This window comes from Lontra canadensis, unplaced genomic scaffold (genome assembly GCF_010015895.1).
Source record: "Lontra canadensis isolate GAN:19392208 unplaced genomic scaffold, GSC_riverotter_1.0 scaffold120, whole genome shotgun sequence".
Classification (NCBI taxonomy): Eukaryota; Metazoa; Chordata; class Mammalia; order Carnivora; family Mustelidae; genus Lontra; species Lontra canadensis.
The window spans coordinates 2597009-2613402 of record NW_022631114.1 but is presented as its reverse complement, the minus strand read 5'-3'; the positions used below and the strand labels follow the sequence as shown (position 1 = coordinate 2613402).

Genomic DNA, 16394 nt, shown 5'->3' with positions numbered 1-16394 from the left:
TATGGGGTCTTGTCATTCAGTGGTCCTGCTCTTCTGGGGCTTCTGCTGTGAGGGAGAGCAGCTTAACACCTGTGGTAGTGGCAATGACAACTCTATGCATAAAGCCCATCTCATGGCATTTAAAGTCTCCTTAATTTTCTAACTTTCAGGCACTGTGACTACTGTGTGAAGACATGTCCGCTGCCCTATTGGGTTCCTGTGCCTTTAAAGGAATAGCTCTGTTCTTGTAGGTTCAACCGGGGTTGCTCCCGTGTTCGCCCCAGCCCGACTTCGTTTCGAATTCCTATTACATTGTGAGTCTGCCCACGGATGCAGCTGGGACACTCAGGCTTCCCCTTTGATCATTTGATGTTAGGAGTTGACATCCTGGAAATAGCACTTTGAAATGACCGGATAAGGGAGGTCACCCGTGGAGCTCGTCATTCGGTAATAACCTGAAATTGGTTCATGTCTTCACAAGAATGACCTCCAGGGAAGACTAAGGTTCTGGCATGATTCTCCTGGCGTGCAGAAGCTGGGAGGACTCTGCTGGTTAATCTTCCCCCTGGGTACCACTGGGTACAGTACAGATGTGCTCATGGTCCTGAAAAAGTCGATAGCTTACGAGCAATCTTTTTATTTTTCTCTGGTCAGGAATCTTGGCTCCTTTCTTCGGAACTTGGAGAAAAATGTGAAGCCATAGACAAGAAGTTACTGTACTTGGAAGATCAGCTTCACACAGCCATCCACAGCCACGATGAAGATCTCATTCATATCCTTTTCATCCCGCAGGTTAAGTACCTGCTCGTTGTTTTGTAAGAGCAAGTCTTAAAAATATACTCAATTTTTCCATGCCCTAGCAGATGGAAACAAATAGATACTACTGTGTTTTATAGCATAGCACACCTTCGATCTTTGAGATTATCCTGTATGTAGTGCTTTCTCTCTAGCCTTTGATAAGTAATCCAGCATTTTTGATTATTAAGCCTGACCACTAAAAATGAACCATGAAGTTCAGACATGCATAGAAGGCCAAAACAAAATGCAGTTTTCAAGGGGGCATGAAGCTAGGTTTGTGGGGCACAGATGGTTGTGGGTTTGATTAGCTCATTTTTTCTAGGGGCTTCTTTCTCTCTGTCTCTGTCTCTCTCTCTTTTAACCATACGATTCTGCCCTGGAAGGAGCAGTCAAGTATCATAACTAATAGGACTTCAGCTCATTCCCTTTTCAATTTCTTCTTGTACAAGACTCCATAAACTTGGTGTCACACCTGAAGATGTCTTCCTCAACCCCAACCACCACTGAGCAAGATGGCCTGAGAACATGTTACCTTCCATACACGTCCATATCCAGTGCAAATCCGTGGATGTACTCAGTTCTGGTTAGTTCTTTCAAGGGCATGTGGTTGGCTGTGCGCACGGATGAAGGCGTATGGAGCCCCGGCCTGTATCTTTTCAATTATTCAATCAGAAGTGGACATATCCCTGGATAAAAGCACTTCTCGTTCATTCATCCTTTCTATTCAGTAGTGTGACTTTTACCAGAGAAGCTGGTGGGAAATGTAGCTATTTCGGTCTTTGCTTCTCATCACTATCTTACTTTTCAGAATTCTGTTTCTTTTTACACTTAATTCTGAGTGACTCTGTGTGTGTGTGTGTGTGTGTGTGTGTGTAAAAGCAGCTTTGAATGGCCAAGGACTAATCTTAATCATAGGTATTCAGATCCACAGTAGTTTAATGATGGATTCAGCGCTGTTCCTTCCTCATTATAACCTTAAATCTTAGACCTTGGTTATTAAACGTAGCAGGAAATTTCTTCAGCTTAATCAGCAATTCCTTTCACATTGCTCAAGGTAGATTTTTAAAAGCAGACATTCTGTTCTTCATAATTTCCTGCCCCTTACAAAACTGGTGTTTAAGCTCTGGCTACAAAGTTGGCCATAGAAATAGCAGACGCATCCTTGGCTTGTATTTTGTTTATTCCGTGTTCATGAATCACCTAGATTTGAGGACTTACAAGGGGACATGGGGCTCCAGCAAATGGGCAAGTGGCTGTCTGGGCATGAGCATCTGGGAGCAATGTAATGCAGAGGGGTTCCTGGTTCCCCAGCCCAGCAAGCGGGGGCTCTCCCCAGTAGGACACACTTCAGGCCACCTTGGAGTCAGGTTGTGGGGTCTGTGCTGCAGGCAGGGTCTGTGCTGGTCTCCGGACCTAAGTTTTCTAAATTTTATAGTCAAGTTTGGTTCTAGGGAATTGGGTTTTCTTCTTAATAGGGATGAGTGGCAGGGGAGGAGGCTGACAGGGGACAGAGCTGTGTATAGATAAGCCCCCCCTTTAGTGGCCCCACAGCCAGTCTACGATTCAGGAGCAGCAGGACCGTGGACAATTGATAGAGACCCTTCATCCTTCGGCTTCCTCCTCAGCAACAGTGGACAGTGACATGGGTCTGTAAGGTTTTCGTGAGGCCTACATGAGGCTGTATTCTGGAAAATTCTTTAACAGGCTTGTACATGGTAGATGTTGGTTTTAGGTAGAAATTACATTCTCCAAGCCCATTTGCCTCAACATTTTCACTGTTTGTGTCAAAAGCTCCAGCCACATCCCATTTAGACAGATTTATTCAATTATTTTGTAATAGATGCTTGAATGAGTCCGTCCGTAACCCCACAGTGGCCCATGTAAAAATGTCATTTAAGTCTAACAAAACAGCTATAGATAGATAGGGATTGTTCTTTCTACTTGATATACTTGAGAAAACTGAAGTTAAGTGACTGCTCCAGGGTCATTTCTGATGAGTGGCAAGCTCTGTGGTCCTTGTTGGCCCCATTGGGAAGCAGCTTTGCCTACAAGTAAGTGGACAGGCCTGTTGTGTGAAATGTACAGTTATTCTAAAATTTTTAAGCTATAATAAAAGTAGCCTATTGAAGTTCTGTTTTTGAGAATTTGGCTGATCTTTGCTGAGCTAAGCGGAGACATACTGGGGTATGTCAGACCGGGGCTGGAAAACACCCTCCTTCCCTCCAAGCAAATCTGCCCCGCAATATGGATTTCAACCCAAACTTTCCTCTGATTCCCAGGCTTTGTTCTGTGTCCCTGATCGAGAGCAAAGACACTGAAGCAAGTCTTTGAACTCCTACAGAACAGCACTTAGATTTGAGTGGAACGTGGCGTCCTAAGATAGAAAGACAAAGTTACAAGACTCTGCGAGGCTCCCTCCCCACACGAACCAAAGCCCTTGTTTCAAATTAGAGCTTATCTAGCCCTTCAAAGAGGCTGTTGAATCCTCCAGCCAAACTGACTGGTTTGTGTTTCCATTCTTGATCAAAGATACAAAGCCGTGTGTGGTTGAAAGAAACAGCTTGCCATCGACAACACAAAAGAATTACACAGCGAGTGTTGCATTTTTGTTTGATTCCGTTAAGCACTCTGCCAGAGCCCACAGTGCCTGTGATGTAGCATGAGCACGATGAACGTGAGTCCACAGTGAACATCAATGTCCAGAAGATTCAAACCTTGGTGGCTACAGATGCTCACGCGTCGTGCGGAAGGCACCGAGCTTCTGCGTCAGCCACGCGTGGGAGGAAGTGTTGCCAGCGGGCCATCAGCGAGGGGTGGACCGCTCATCCAGGGGTGGAGATGAGCTTCCAAACAGAACCTCTGGGCATCCTGACTGGATATCAGGGCTATGGGCAGCCTGCGGAGAGTGTCCTGTCTTAAGAAGACACTGGATTGACAGTTCCAAGAAGCGACAGAAAACAGCCCGTGTCTCTTCATCGTCCCGACAGACTCACTAAATTACATGTAGCATGACCAAAGAATGACACAAAGCCGTCAGCTACGGTGGTGGCAAGTGTCAGAAAGAAGTCCAAGCCATTAATTGGAAGCCCCGGCGTCGGAGGGCTGACCCGTGCCTGCTGTCTGAGGAGAGGACAGGAGGTGTGACTTCCCTGCCGGTCAAGCCGGGGTTTCCAAGAGCATCAGTCTGAGTCTCCAGCACAATTTCACAGTCATTTGGGTCCCAATTAGAGGTCGTGTTTCGAAAACCGTTTTGAATGGTTCCTTCTTGCAAACGCTTCAGCTGAAAACCATCCAGGTGAGGGGAATTTCTAAGCAAGTTTCTTCTCATCTTCTTTTTTCCTCCTTCAACTTCTACAACACACTTTCAAAGAGGGGGAAAAGTAAGATTGGGACACTTTGGGCGTATTTCAAAGCCTGCAGGACAGTTCTGCCTGCTTTGGGGTCGCAGAGCAGATGCGGGCACACTGCTCCTATTTGTGGTTCTACTCGCAACCATGTCCAGGAGACCTTTGTGGAATTCTGTTCTCGCTGCTTGTTTGGAATGCATGGCGGCTAATCGATTAGTTTTGGTGGTGCTGGGTGGCATGAACATACTGTGAATGCATCCAGGCACAGGCACGAACATCACATCCCCTTAAGATCCCTTGTCTGGTTCAACTTTCCAGTGTGTGGCTTGGGCAGACAAAGGTAGCAGCGGTCTGGGGTGGCTGCTGTGCCTTCTTGGACATGTTTTCCACTCTCCGGCTAAAGAGCTGGAAGAGGGGCCGTGAGGACCACAGAACTCTACTTACAAATCTTAAAGAGAAGAAAACAGACCGGGAGAGCTGGTTGTTGAAAGCACTGTGTGTGCTGGGCTGAGGCAAATACGGTGGCCAGGATTTCTTCCATTGGCTTCTGCCGAAGGGAGTGGGCTGGGGAGAGGAAGCCCGGGAGGCAGAGTGGACCCCGGGCTGTCCTGCTGCTGGCTTGGCACAATGCAAACTCGGTGCTAGGTGGGCATCCCAAGGAGTGCCCTGTAAAACCATCAGAGGCATTCAAGCAGGTCCCGTGTGTGCATGAGGCTTTCCTCCTTGCTCTCCAACAGCTGCGTTCTTCGCCTTCAGCTCTCTCCGGAAGGTAAACTTCCTCTCACTGCCTGCGAAGGCATCACTGTTGATACAAAGAAACACTTTAGCAAATGAGAAGCCCTTTCAGAGGCATACTGTTGTTTCTTCTTGAACCAAACCAGACCCCATGTGCCGATCTACTTTTGACTAAGCTGCGAACAGGATTGCTAAGAAACCCAACTGGCAAACACTCAGTGGTTTTTATACATAAACAAAAGACCTCCTTGAAAGAATTGGAGGGTTTTTGCCAATAGCTGCCCAAAATGATGATGTTGTCTTTTTTTATGCCTGGATGACATCTGGGGAAGTTGTCTTACTGTCTTACCCCTTTACTAATTGCAAACCCAGCTTGCATAATTTCATTAGCAAGAAGTTATACACTTGCTTAGTATGTGACTAGTCTGCCCCAAGGTGGTAAAGAATGGTCTTGGGCTCCAGAGGTGTTTTTATAGATGTTGGCATGTCAATCCTTGTGCCATTATTGTAATTAATGTGCTCATTTTCTTAGACGCCACAAATATCTGGTGGCATATCTGTTACAGGGGAACTTTATAATTAGTTTGAGAGGTCTCAATGGCCCAGGCATCACCAGAGTCACTCAGCTCTTTGAGACCTACTCTTATATTTAGATGCAGTGAGCACCTCTGTCATATCTACCTAAAATCCAGTGCTGGAGTTGTACTTTATTTGCTCAGTGCTTTGATAAAAACCAAGGTCAGATATGTCAGTGGGCTTCCACGTTGAGTTTATTGGACTAACAACCAGAAACACTGATTCCAGACCTACTGTACGAAATAGCCGGAAGACTTTGGTTAGCTGTGGCAAATGCAATAAACTGAGAAAGTATGAAATTTTTTTTATAAAATATATTTTTGGACATAACCTCCAAGTACATATCAGCAGGCCGGATCTCACCCCAAACCTCACACTCCTGTCTGCTCCTCACTCAATGTCTCCCTTCTGCTGACAAATGGGCTTTTCCAAAAATTCCTCCCCACCCTCAAAAAAATCCAACTTGTGCTCAGTCTTCTCCTTGATAAACTGCAAGTTCTTCGCTTAGATAAAAAAATCTGGGAGTCATTCTCAATGCCTTTTCCTTCTTTCACATTCCACATCTGGTCTATCACCAAATGCCCTTGGCTTGACCTTCAGAACGTATGCAGAATCTGGTCACCTCTCACCTCCACAGCCCCTAGCCGGGTTCAGTACGTGATCTATTCTTCCCTGGATTATTGGATTATGGCAACCACCTCTTCTCATCTCCCTGCTTCTTCTTTTGCCCCCTTCCTTGAGCCTTCCAGTGATGAAAGTGGCCGGAGTAATCAGTCACTCCATTGCTCCAAACCCTCGACCACCCCCATCTAGCGGTCTGCATACGTGCCCGTGTGAGTTTACTTCCTGTTCCCCTCGCTGACACTACATGCCAGGATGGCCATGACTTTGTTCACTTCTGTGCTTCCTACATCCAGAGCCTTACTTTTTCTTTTTTCTCTTTCTTCTTCTTTTCCTCTCTTTCTTTTTCTTTTTCTTTTCTTCTTTTTCTTTTTCTCTCTCTCTCTCTTTCTTTTGCTTTTCTTTTTTCAGAACCTTTCTTAGCACACAGTAGGAGCTTAGGAAGTGTTTGAATATCTGAATGTATGAAGGAAAGAACAAGGGTCTCTTACTCTTCTTTTATTTCCCCAACTGCTTAACGGTGAAATGTATCCAGTGATTTCTTTTATAAATATATTGATCGAAATATAAAAGTATGCATGCCCATTTAAATACTAGAGAAGTATGAAAAAAAAAAAAAAAGGCTGCCTATTCTTCCCAGGATCGATACCTAGGAGCACTGTGTCCTTCTAAGGCACTTTTCTAGCAGAAATCACTCTGTCTATAGGTTTTTCATTCCATATACATTGTTCTGCAGCTTGGTCTTCCCCATGCCCACTGCACATATTATCCTGGATTCTCTCCCATTTCAGCACATTCAAAGTGTTTTGGAACTTACATTCGCAAGGCATCCTACAGACAGGTTGGTTAGAGAGAGATATTTTGTAAATAAAAGCATGATTTTTTTTTTTTTTTAAATTACAGTGTAGTTAATGTACAGTGTTATGCTAGTTTCAGGTGCATAAAATAGTGGTTCAGCCGTTCCATACATCACCCGGGGCTCATCATGATAAATGTGATCATAATCCCCATCACCGGTTTCACCCATCCCCCCCACCTCCCCTCTGGTGACCAGCAGTTTGTTCCCTATATTAAGAGTCTTTAAAAAAAAAAAAAAAAAGGTATTTTTTTGTTTGTTTTGTTTCTTCAATTCTACATATGAATAAAATCCTATGATATTTGTCTTTCTCTATCATATGATATTATGTCACTTAGCATTATATTCTCTCTCTCTCTCTATATATATATAATGGAATGCTACTATATTATATATGTAGTAGCATTCCATTATATATAATATAATATGTATATAAATAATATATACACCACTTTTTCTTTGTCTATTCATCTATCCATGGACACTTCATGCTTCTTCCATAATTTGTCTGTTGTCAGTAATGATGCAATAAACATAGGGATGCATGTATCTTTTTTAATTAGTGTCTTCATATTCTTTGTGTAAATGCCCAGTAGTAGAATTACTGCATCATAGGGTAGGTCTATTTTTAATTTTTTGAGGAACCTCCGTGCTGTTTTCCACTGTGGCTCACCAATTTGCATTCCCTCCCACAGTGCACGAAGCTTCCTTTTTTCTCCACATCTTCGTCAACACTTGTAATAAAAACATGATTTTAATCATTTTGCTGATCGTTACTCTAGGCTCATGAAATGAGATTTCCAGGATTTCTGATGTCTGGTCCTGCTTAGGCAGAACTAGGCTGTTGGCTCCAGTCATAGTAAAAAATTAGTGAATAAACCTTAAGTCTCATAACGCCTCACAAAAGACCCTATATGCTGGCAGCAAAGAAATATTTCTTTTGACTCTAGCCTTGGGAAGAAGGTGTGAGAATATGCACTTTATTTATTTTTATTTTCTATTTTTATTTTACGTATTTGAAGATCTAATTGGTTTTATTAAACAATTCATGAATTGGGCAGCCTCCCTTGTAGCTAGTGGAGGCAAGCTCCAGAAAATATGCATTTTCCAAGTGAGACAATGAAAGCTTCAAGTGGTTTGCCACTTTTCCCTCGCTGGTGATCATTTGCTTAAATCCCTGTTTTCTGATTCCTCCATGGGGTGTTGCAGAATGTTCTATGAAGGGCTGATGCGTTAGTTTAATTATGTCACTTCGTCTTTTTCCTCTGTGGCGTCTCTCTGGGTCTCTTTTTAAAAACCTTTCAGTGTGTTCTGTGAGGGTCAGGAATTGCACAAGTTCTTTAAGAAGTATCTTTTTTTGGCTCAATCCTCTCTCTAAAAACCTGTGTCATCTTTTAGCAATAATTATTACAAATGGGGGAGTGTAGTCCCAGGCTGCACGTCAAAGGTAATTAAATCTTAGGAGTTTGTCAGGATTCATAAACTACTTAAGCTCTACGCTTACTTTTTATAAATGTAGCATAACTTTGTGATTAAATTGCAGCTTGGTTTGTAGTCTGGGACCCCGTATGTTTTTACTCCTATAAAGTCGTATGTGTTTTCACTAAAGATTAGCAGAGTTGTCCAGAGAAATGGAGGAAAATGAAGACTTTTATTTTTTTTTAAGGAAAAAAAAGTAAATATGGGATTTTTTCTTTCCTTGTACCCACTCACTCCCGCCCTCATTCCCCTCAAGTTCAAGTGCAAGGAGTGAACCATCCTAGTAAATGAATGTAAATTACACAAATGATGAAGTCCGGTGAAGCTTCCAGATGAAAAGCTGCCAAAAGCTTTTCAGGGTGGTTCAGCGATTTTGCTTGGAGAAGTTCATTTGCATAATTCCCAGGATCCTCTGGAGTTCTTTATTTAAAAAAGAAAGAGAAAGCTTTCTATAGTCATAACCTGGGGGTATCTTTTTCCCTTGACATTGCATTGACATTGTACTTAAATAAAACAACATTGTAGCGTTGACAGTCTGAGTGGTAAGATATCGGCAAGCTGCTTTTCCCAAAGCTCTCTCTCTTCCTGTTTTGTCCATATCTGATCTACAAACGTTTAAGTGGTCTGGCCTGATGTGATGATTTAACAGTATTTACGTGATGTCTAAGTACCATATTTCCATACTTCCCCTTCACTGCTCTTGGATGAAGTGACATTAATTTGCTTATGAAACTCATCCTGTTTATCTTTGAGTTGTTCTGACTATAGGTACACAAGGAAACAGGGATCTGACCATGGATAGACAAAGCACCATTTGTTAAATGGAATCGCAGAAAAGGGCTCATTTCTTGAGAAGATGACAGCCTTATATATCTCATATGATTATTTGCCAAGTTCTCTGTGATAGTTTTCTTTAGGTAAGAAATAACTTTAAAGGCAAGGGATGTAAGAACCCAACTATTTAAGGAAAAACCAACCAGCCTGCCCAGAAAGGGCAAGCTCCCTGAGCTCCGTCAAATCTTGAGCACCCTGCCTGGCTATTTTACAAGTCCCTGGGAAGTATAATCACATAGGACAGCAGATTAGAACCTACAAGAGTTTAGAAATCATTGTTTCACAGAAAACGGAGGTTCAAAGTGATTTGCACAAGGTGGCAAGGCTGGCTCGTGGCCAACAGGGACTCTGGTCCCTCATAACTCCTAGTCCGGACTTATGGTGCCCCCCAATACTGGAATTCTTGAGGAAGCTCTTATGTCCAGGCCTCTGCCCTCTGGGCCGTCTGGGCACTTGGATGTGGCTGTCGAGCTGCCCCCGTCTGGGGCTTCGCAGGAATCCCAGTCACACTGATCCTCTATCATCGCGCCTCCCAGTTGGCCATCTGTCTCGGTCTACCAGCCGACTCTCCCTTTTACTTCTTGAAACCTTACCTGAGATAGTTCATAACCTCGGGCCTCGTGGAGATGGCGATCACTCTTACAAAAAGTATAAAATTTGTATTAATATTTAATTCCTACAATTTGGAAGAACTTGAAACTGCAATTAGATGTCAGTGCCCATCTGCTTCCCGCTGGTGCACGTGCTCTTATTAGCTCCCTCGGAGGCTGCCGAGATCCGCCCTTCACCTTCGCGTGTGTTCCTTAACCGTGCGTGCACAGTCTCTCAGGAGGGAGCTCCAGATGGTGAAGGAAACTCTGCAGGCCATGAGCCTGCAGCTCCAGCCGGCAAAGGAGGCGGGAGAGAGAGAGGCTACGGCGTCCTGTGTGACAGCTGGCATCCGGGAGGTGCAGGCCTGAGGTGGGACAGGATGGGGGGCAGGGAGGGCGCGCGGCCATGTCGTCATCGATATGGATGCACGGGAGGCCTCTGGCACCTCCCCTGCCTGACCAACGTGCCTGACTCTGTTACGGACACAGGGACCCGAGGACTCCCCATAGAGAAGTGGTCCTCTTTTCTGTCCTGGGGCTGAGAGTGGGGAGACAGCATGATGAACTTTGGGGGGACAATCCGCCAGACTGCCTTCTACGTGTCAGCCAGGGGCACCTTTCCCGCGTCGTTCATGGGAGATCCTGCATCAGACTCGAAAATCTTCCCATCTCAGCTCCCATTAGACAGAAGCTGGGGTTGAATTCTGCTAGCAAAATGTCTCTTTTCCTGTACCACCTTGCATCTGCTGCAATTAAAATATCTCCTGATTTAAGAACTTGTTAAGAGGAAACTGAACGTAAGTGTCTCTCACCGTACCTGTTATACTTTCCTACAGGCGCATGATCTAAGGGAGTTAATTAACCCCAGGATCTGGAATTAACAGCTTTTCACCTTCTCCTGTGAGTCACTATAATCTCAGAAGAATGCATAGGAAAAATTCCAAAAGACATTGCTTTAAAGTAACAACCTGTCAGTGAGGTGCAGTCAGATTTTCCTATTATGGCAACTCCTGTTTCTACTGAAAGAGTCCCTGGTGTTTCACCAGGACATCCCGAAATTTGCCCACAATGACAGTGGGATGGGAGCAGGGGCATAAAGGGATCAGATGACAAGTTCAAACTTCTGGGCCTCTCCTTTTTTCCTGCCTAACATGTTTCACTCAGTGCCGGCCAGGACGTGGATGTGGAAGCCTTCTTTCAGTCCACTGCAGTATTCAGGAAGAGAGTGCGTGCTCGGGAAGGCAGTAGAGTACTAGGGAGGACAGTGCAGTACTCAGGAAGGCAGTGTAGTACTCAGGAGGACAGTGCAGAACTCAGGACAGCAGTGCGTACTCAGGAGGACAGTGCAGTACTCAGGACAGCAGTGCGTACTTAGGAAGGCAGTATAGTACTCAGGAGGACATTGCAGTACTCAGGACAGCAGGGCATACTCAGGATGGCAGTGCGTACTCAGGAAAGCAGTATAGTACTCAGGAGGACAGTGCAGTACTCAGGAAGGCAGTATAGTACTCAGGAGGACAGTGCAGTACTCAGGAAGGCAGTATAGTACTCAGGAGGACAGTGCATACTCAGGACGGCAGCACATACTCAGAAAGGCAACGCATACTCAGGAAGGCAGCGGGTACTCAGGAAGGCAGCATAGCACTCAGGAGGTAGTACAGTGTAGTACCCAGGATGGCAATGTGTACTCAGGAAAGCAGTGTGTACTCAGGAAGGCAGTATAATACTCAGGAGGACAGTGCAGTACCCAGGACAGCAGTGCGTACCCAGGATGGCAGTGCGTACTCAGTAGCGTGGGGCATTGCAGGCCCCTCCCTACCAAGGCAGCTGGAGAACAGCCCATGCTCTATTAGGCAGCGCTTCCTGGGTTGGGCGGAGGAAGGCAGCCTCCAAGAGATGCTCTCCAGTGACCAGGTCTCCCTCGGTCAAACACGTTAGGGAAACCTGGCATGCCATAATTCCTGGCCAGGTTGTCACAGTGCCCGTTAGCATATTAGACAGGGATGGAGCTCAGTAAAGAAACCCACTTGAATTTTTTTTTATTTTTTATCTCACCCAGACTTCCCAAGTTCAATGGATCATAGATTTTATGTAAGTCCTATGAGTATCCCACCAATCTTGTGTTGTGCAGCCCTGCATTCTCTGGGGAAGTAATGGTCCAAATACAGATTTCCATCATGTGTCCATGTGTGACAGCAACCAGACTCGAGTTTTTGCACAGTGCCGAGCTTAATAGCTACGTTACTGTTTGTGCTGCTAATTGATTTATTGGGTTTTGTTTGTTTCTGTCTCATTTATCCTTATAAGCATAGTGATGGTCCTGCTTTCATTAGGATCTTTGGACCTCGGACAGTTCTTGTCATTTCCTGGAGTCACGCTGTTGTTTCCGGAAGGCAGCTGGTGCTTTGCTGAGCCTCCCGTGCTGGGCAGTACTTCTGTCCTCAAAGAGATGCCCTGCTTCAGCCAGCAGCTGGCCAGCATCCAGGGAACAAAGCAAAAGCACAGTATGTGAATTTGCTGCCTGTGTTTCATCAGTTTTATCTTGAGCATTAAAAAATATATATATACTGTATATATTTTAATAATAAGTGTAGTTGATTTCTAGGAATTCTTGTTTTTTTAAATAATGGACCAAATTAGTGAATTGTTTAGAATCATGTCTCAAAAATATTACATACTAGTCACATGGCACTTGGAATCTTCGAATCCTTGGATGAATTCCAATGGAGCCAAACTTGGCAAGAGTCAGGATTGACCGTATCAGCAATGACGAATGTCTACTTTGACATACACCATTTTTAAAAGGCCCCCAGACACAAGACATCTGAACGGTCACTAACCCAGTGTTTTGTGTGACTCAGACACCATCATGAATACTTCTTTGAGGTCATGATGTATTGGAACATTCTGGAAGCTAACAAGAATTGTAGGTGTACGCCATGTACGAGTTCTCTGGTACCTTTGGCTGGGCAGTGTGTTTGTTTCCTTGTTGAGATGCTGAACGGGTCTAAGTATCGGGGTAGGTGAGTGATGCTTTAACCACATGCTACCACCCCTCCCTGGCCTATGCTGGCATCAGAGTCGGCCAGGAAGCCTGATAAAGGCCAGGACATATCATCTGGCCACACAGCCTCCTCAGGGCAAGTCCCCTTTTGAGCCACTGTGACCTCAGAAAACCCAGGACCGTGGATCCCAAACCAGAGTATGGGGTAGTTTTTGTCAGGGCTTGAATTTAAAAGCGACCAAACCGCAATACAAATTGAAGCTTTTATGGAGACAGTCAAGACCACAAGCCAATGCGCCGACTGAAAATGGCGACGTGGAGTCTGATTTCATCGTGACGCGCTGTGAGAGAATGAATCGCAGATGACACTGCCCACTGGGTGGAGAGGCTGGCGTTCAAAGATTGTATTTATTTATTTGACAGAGAGAGACACAGCGAGAGAGGGAACACAAGCAGAGGGAGTGGGAGAGGGAGAGCAGGCTTCTTGCTGAGGAAGGAGTCCGATGCGGGGCTCGATCCTAGGACTCTGTGATCATGACCTGAGCTGAAGGCAGATGCTTAACAGACTGAGCCACCCAGGCGCCCCGAGGCTGGCATTCAAACGGTTGCCCATTCATCTTCCACCACCTTGGGGTAGGGCGTGTTCATGCTCAGTAACCATCCTATGCCTTCCAACTTCCTGAAATTTCAAGATCAAAATGATCTTCCCTCACATCACGTTAGTATGTAATACTGCAAACCTGTCCTCTGTGGTGAGGTGGGTTTCCCCAGCCCAGGAGCATGGAAGGGCTCCCCTTTGTGCACCGGGACTGTCCTAAGACCTTTATAATCATCATCTCATTGAATTCTCATATTGGCCGTATGAGGTAGGTGTCTGCAGATGACAAAACAGAGCCTTAGGAGACCATCGAACTTTCCTCAAGGCACAGAGCTGGGAAGGGGTGGCGTGACAGTAGGTCAGACACAGGTGGAATGAATGCATCCAACCGCTCCTCTTCCTAAAGGGCCTTCAGGGTCTTTCTGAGACTTCGAGCCACAAAGCTTATTCACTTAAGGATACATGGTCACCTTGGGGATCGTGCTGGGGAAACCTCAGCTTCCCATGCTCCCACCTAAGCCCCACTGTGCTGCAGTCATGATGTCTAGCTCACTGGGACAGGTTCCAACAGACACCCGCCCCCCATGACCAATGTGCATGCTGTCTTCACTGACCATTCATCCCCAATCTACCAGGAAAGCCACGCCAGGAGCAGCCTTTTACTGCCTGGCAATGGGCAGATTTTCTTGAAAATCCCCATTCGATTGATTTTTTTCAGAAAACATCCAACGAAGCAACACAGCACCCCTTAGTCAATGCCTCCTTGTAGAAGTGGTTCAGTACTTTTATTTTTAATATCCACATCTTATCTCATCTTTGAATTTTGTCATATAATTTATTGCTTCATAAATGTTACTTTTGTTACATGAAGTTAAAGCTGATACCCAAACCATAGGGCACCTTTAACTTTTCTTTTTTTCTTTTAGCCTCGAGTATAGATGATAGAAAAATTTATCAGGTTTATCCATTTCATCTTTTTGTTATAGGATGATTGATTGTACACTAACAACACACAAAATACTTCTAATAAAGCAATGCTTTAAAGTGTGTATGTGTTTACTTTTGGTTTCAACATCGGAAAACAATGGAGTTTTCTATTCTGGACTACTTGATTGAGGAGATTGAAAATAATATCACCACTCAAGTGGGGGAATAAGACAAGGGTGCCCACTTGAAAAATTTGACTGGAGACCCTGCTTAATTCTGTGAGGCAAGAAAAACAAATGAGGGGTGTGCTCTGGGAAGGAAGAAATACAACATTAATTGTTGTTGTTGTTGTTTTAAAGATTTTATTTATTTGACAGCACAAGCAGGGGGAGTGGCAGAGGGAAAGGGTGACTCCCCACTGAACAGAGAGCCCAATGTGGGGCTTGATCCCTGGACCCTGGGATCATGACCTGAGCTGAAGGGAGATGCTTAACGACTGAGCCCCCAGGAGCCCCACAACATTAGTTTTTACAGGTGATGTAATTGTAAACTAGATAACCTAAGAGAACTGACAGATGTATTTACTTATTTGCAAAATAAGTTATATTTACTTATTTGAAAAATAAAATAATTTCTTTAAGGAAACACCATAAATCATGGAGGCTGAGTGCAGACCTTTAGGGAGACCACGGCACACAGGCCCAGGTCTCCCTGTTACTGATGTAAGGTTCATCCCCTGTTCAGCACCCACTGTGAGCCCAGCATAAGAGGACAACTATGACTTGTGATCCGATGATTGGAAGGAAAGTCATTGCCATGATCATTGTAGTTATTATCATTTTAAAGACAAGAGATGAATTTTATTTTGGCATTTTCTTGAACAACTCTCTATGGTCAGTGGTTTGTTACCAAAATCTCCGGCCCCCTCTGGGATCCTAGTTCTTGTCCTGAGTTAGGGAGTTCGGTAAAGCCTCCTTCCTCTGAACACTAGACCTAAGAGCCCCGTGGGCTGGTTGTGTGTGCAGAGTGGGAAGCAGGGAAACGTAGTCATATCTGTCCCCACTGTCCCTTCAGGGGAGCTGCTCGCACAATCAGTGTTTCATTTAAATAGGTGTGCTTTTGAGTGTAAAACACATTCATACTGTAGAAAGGAAGCTATGACAGACACCGGAGTGAGGTACAGTCCGGAGAAGCCCTTTACCTCCTTTCATTATTCCAGTAACACAAAAGAACGTCTCGACACTACAGCTCTCTTTTCCAAGAGTTTGAAAAGCATCTGCTAGAAACAAACCTCATGTCTATTGTTTCTCCCACGGCGTGTGTGTTCATTCACTCCAGAAACACTCCTGGGACGCCTACTAAAGACACTGCTCTGCCTGTAAACTGAATTTACAACTACAAGGGGTTAAAACTGTTAGTGAAAATCATCCAGCAAGTATTGAAAATGGGTTGAGTGTTGATTCATAGGACCCTTGGTTTTAAATCTACATAAATAAATGATTAGACCACACACATACACACACACACACACACACACACACATACACACACACAGACACACACACACAGACACTCAATAGCGGATCAGTTAATATTGAACAATGGTTCTTTATTATTTTCTGTTTCCTGTATGATTTTTTTATTTGTATAAACAACATTTAGAAGAAATTATTTTAAAAGATTCATGCATAAGCCATTATCTTCATTTTTCCAATCTACGTCCATAAAAAACACATTTCCCCAAACTTTAGCCAGCATACTTTTTATTCTGCTTCTTATGTTTACTGTTATGGTGTTTCCCATTTTGCTACATGGTTGTTATAATCATTGTGTTTATTGCTGTATAATAGTCTCTCCCATCGATCGACCATAACTTAGATACTCCTGTGTAACTGGGCATTACATCTTTCCAATATTTTGCTGTGATAAATAAAGCTGCAATGACGTCTTCATGCATATAGCTTTTTCTTGCCTTTGAATGATGCCTGTAGGAAAAATTCCCAGGAGTGAGCAGACAAGACAAGTAGGAAGGAGTGCCTTACTTGAAGTT

General features: G+C 44.4%; 1 protein-coding gene across 1 annotated transcript in view; it reads left to right on the top strand.

The window, feature by feature from the left end:
• Positions 1–10796, top strand: part of DISC1 (DISC1 scaffold protein) — a 300758-nt gene extending 289962 nt beyond the window's left edge. Inside the window, exons 12-14 of the mRNA XM_032841136.1 lie at positions 634–751; positions 10045–10185; positions 10652–10796. Of these exons, the coding sequence (XP_032697027.1) occupies positions 634–751; positions 10045–10184 (258 nt within the window). The 3' untranslated portion in view covers position 10185; positions 10652–10796. The remainder of the gene's footprint in view (positions 1–633; positions 752–10044; positions 10186–10651) is intronic.
• Positions 10797–16394: the final 5598 nt, after the last annotated feature.